Genomic DNA, 2,264 nt, shown 5'->3' with positions numbered 1-2,264 from the left:
TATATGCATTAAATTATGTATGGAAACTTGTTCAAAATTGTATATGGTCATCCGATGATATTGAATATATATTGTATATTCCTCTTGAATTCTTTTTGGTTCTAATTTCAAATTTGTTTGAAATTGTACATTCATATGCATGTATGTAGTACCGTAGAATATATGAAATTCCTTCAAAATTAAAATAAAGCACAAAAGAAATAAAACAATACAAATTAAACAGAAAACAGGTTTAGGGGGGGGCGCGCGGGCCTTTAGTCGCGGTTGGCCAGAAGAACCGCGACTAAAGGTCCTCCGCCCCGACGGCCGCCTGGCGCCCACGTGGACGGGCCTTTAGTCGCGGTTCTTAAGAAACCGCGACTAAAGGTGGGGGGCTTTAGTCGCGCTTAGTTGGTCGCGGTTGCGCAACCGCGACTAATGGCAGTTGCGAACCGCGACCAAAGGCCTTTTTTCCACCAGTGCCATCATCGACATGTCCCGCGGCCGCGACGAGGTCCGCCAAGCCATCCTCGACTCTGGCAAGGAGTACGGCTTCATCCAGGCTAGTTGCTCGCTCTCGATGGATCCATCTCATCAACAATAAAAAAATCCCACCTTTAAAAAAAAATTAAAATAAAATAACCAATCCACCTGCTTGAATTATCGGAATTGACCGACCAACTGGTAGTATTGCATTGCATGCAGGTGGTCAACCATGGCATCTCCGAGCCGATGCTGCATGAAATGTACGCGGTGTGCCATGAGTTCTTCGATATGCCTGCGGAGGACAAGGCGGAGTTCTTCTCTGAAGACAGAAGCGAACGCAACAAGCTCTTCTGCGGCTCCGCCTTCGAGACCCTAGGCGAGAAGTACTGGATTGACGTCCTCGAACTCCTCTACCCCTTGCCTTCGGGCGACACCAAGGACTGGCCCCACAAGCCACAGATGCTCCGGTAATAATAATTAAGCTGCAACCATTTAGGCCGACGAATCGAATGGCTTGCTTTCATGTCAACTGATCTTTGCGCCTTCGATTCTAATCTGCAGGGAGGTTGTTGGGAACTACACCTCGTTGGCAAGAGGCGTGGCCATGGAGATCCTGCGGCTGCTGTGCGAGGGACTGGGACTCTGGCCAGACTTCTTTGTCGGGGACATCAGCGGAGGCCGCGTGGTCGTCGATATCAACTACTACCCGCCTAGCCCGAACCCGAGCAGGACGTTGGGCCTGCCGCCACACTGTGACCGGGACCTTATGACCGTCCTCCTCCCCGGGGCCGTTCCTGGCCTCGAGATCGCCTACAAGGGCGGCTGGATCAAGGTCCAGCCCGTGCCAAACTCCTTGGTTATCAACTTCGGCCTACAGCTCGAGGTGACTTTTTTGCATCGTCGTTAAGTGTAATTACTAGTACTGAATATCCAGTAATAATATAATTCAGATTGCTCATTTCTTGGTTTTGCACTATATACACACTATATTCATGCATGCAGGTCGTGACCAACGGGTATCTGAAGGCTGTCGAGCACCGCGCGGCCACCAACTTTGCCGAGCCCCGGCTGTCAGTGGCCTCGTTCATTGTGCCGGCGGACGACTGCGTCGTCGGCCCTGCGGAGGAGTTCGTCAGCGAGGACAACCCGCCACGCTACCGCACCCTAACCGTCGGCGAGTTCAAGCGCAAGCACAACGTTGTCAATCTGGATTCCTCAATCAATCAGATCATTAACATCAATAACAACCAGAAGGGAATATGAAGCAGAACCAGGAGAAAGAGGATTTGCATCACTTCCTCGATCGTTCGAGAAAGGCCAAGTGATGCCAAGTTTTATTCTAATGTCTCTCAAGTCGCGACGGGTGTCAGTTACATCTAGCTGATACGAGATATTTAGTCGTGACATGTGATGAGATCGGACGTACCTGTCGTACGTGTTGGTGATACCAAGCAATACAAATGTGACCAATAAGTTGTATGTTTGAACTAAATAACGCAGAAAAGAGCACTATTCACCACATGGTCCAGCTCTAGTTAATCATGCTTAGTCACCAATTTACAATTACTTAGTTGTCGGATTACAAAAAGTTAGTGCTGGCTTTACAAGTACTTTGTTGTCGTATTAACCGTGCTAAATCACCAGATTATGAATACTTAATAGCCAAATATTTAAACATACTTAGTTACCAGATTATAAAAACAATAATTTCTTCGTAAACTAATGTAAGATCATTTGAAATACTATTTAAATAATCTAAACACTTTCATATTAGTTTACAGAGGAAGTGCTAGTTATCA

At 47.2% G+C, this 2,264-nt stretch overlaps 1 protein-coding gene across 1 annotated transcript; it reads left to right on the top strand.

Annotated features, from left to right (window-relative positions):
• The first annotated feature begins 467 nt into the window (after positions 1-467).
• Positions 468-1,822, top strand: LOC123410928 (mugineic-acid 3-dioxygenase-like). Its single transcript, XM_045103853.1, has 4 exons — positions 468-541; positions 685-932; positions 1,027-1,348; positions 1,468-1,822. Exons 1-4 carry the CDS (start codon positions 473-475, stop codon positions 1,726-1,728), a joined length of 900 nt encoding a protein of 299 aa, XP_044959788.1. The 5' UTR covers positions 468-472; the 3' UTR covers positions 1,729-1,822.
• The last annotated feature ends 442 nt before the right edge of the window (positions 1,823-2,264 follow it).

Source organism: Hordeum vulgare, chromosome 7H (assembly GCF_904849725.1).
Source record: "Hordeum vulgare subsp. vulgare chromosome 7H, MorexV3_pseudomolecules_assembly, whole genome shotgun sequence".
NCBI lineage: Eukaryota > Viridiplantae > Streptophyta > Magnoliopsida > Poales > Poaceae > Hordeum > Hordeum vulgare.
This window is presented reverse-complemented; position numbering and strand designations above follow the sequence as displayed.

Coding starts and splice junctions, on each gene's coding strand:
- LOC123410928 (XM_045103853.1), top strand. CDS start 473: ATGTCCCGCGGCCGCGACGAGGTCCGCCAAGCCATCCTCGACTCTGGC. Junction 542..684: donor AGGAGTACGGCTTCATCCAG/GCTAGTTGCTCG, acceptor CATTGCATGCAG/GTGGTCAACCATGGCATCTC. Junction 933..1,026: donor CACAAGCCACAGATGCTCCG/GTAATAATAATT, acceptor TCTAATCTGCAG/GGAGGTTGTTGGGAACTACA.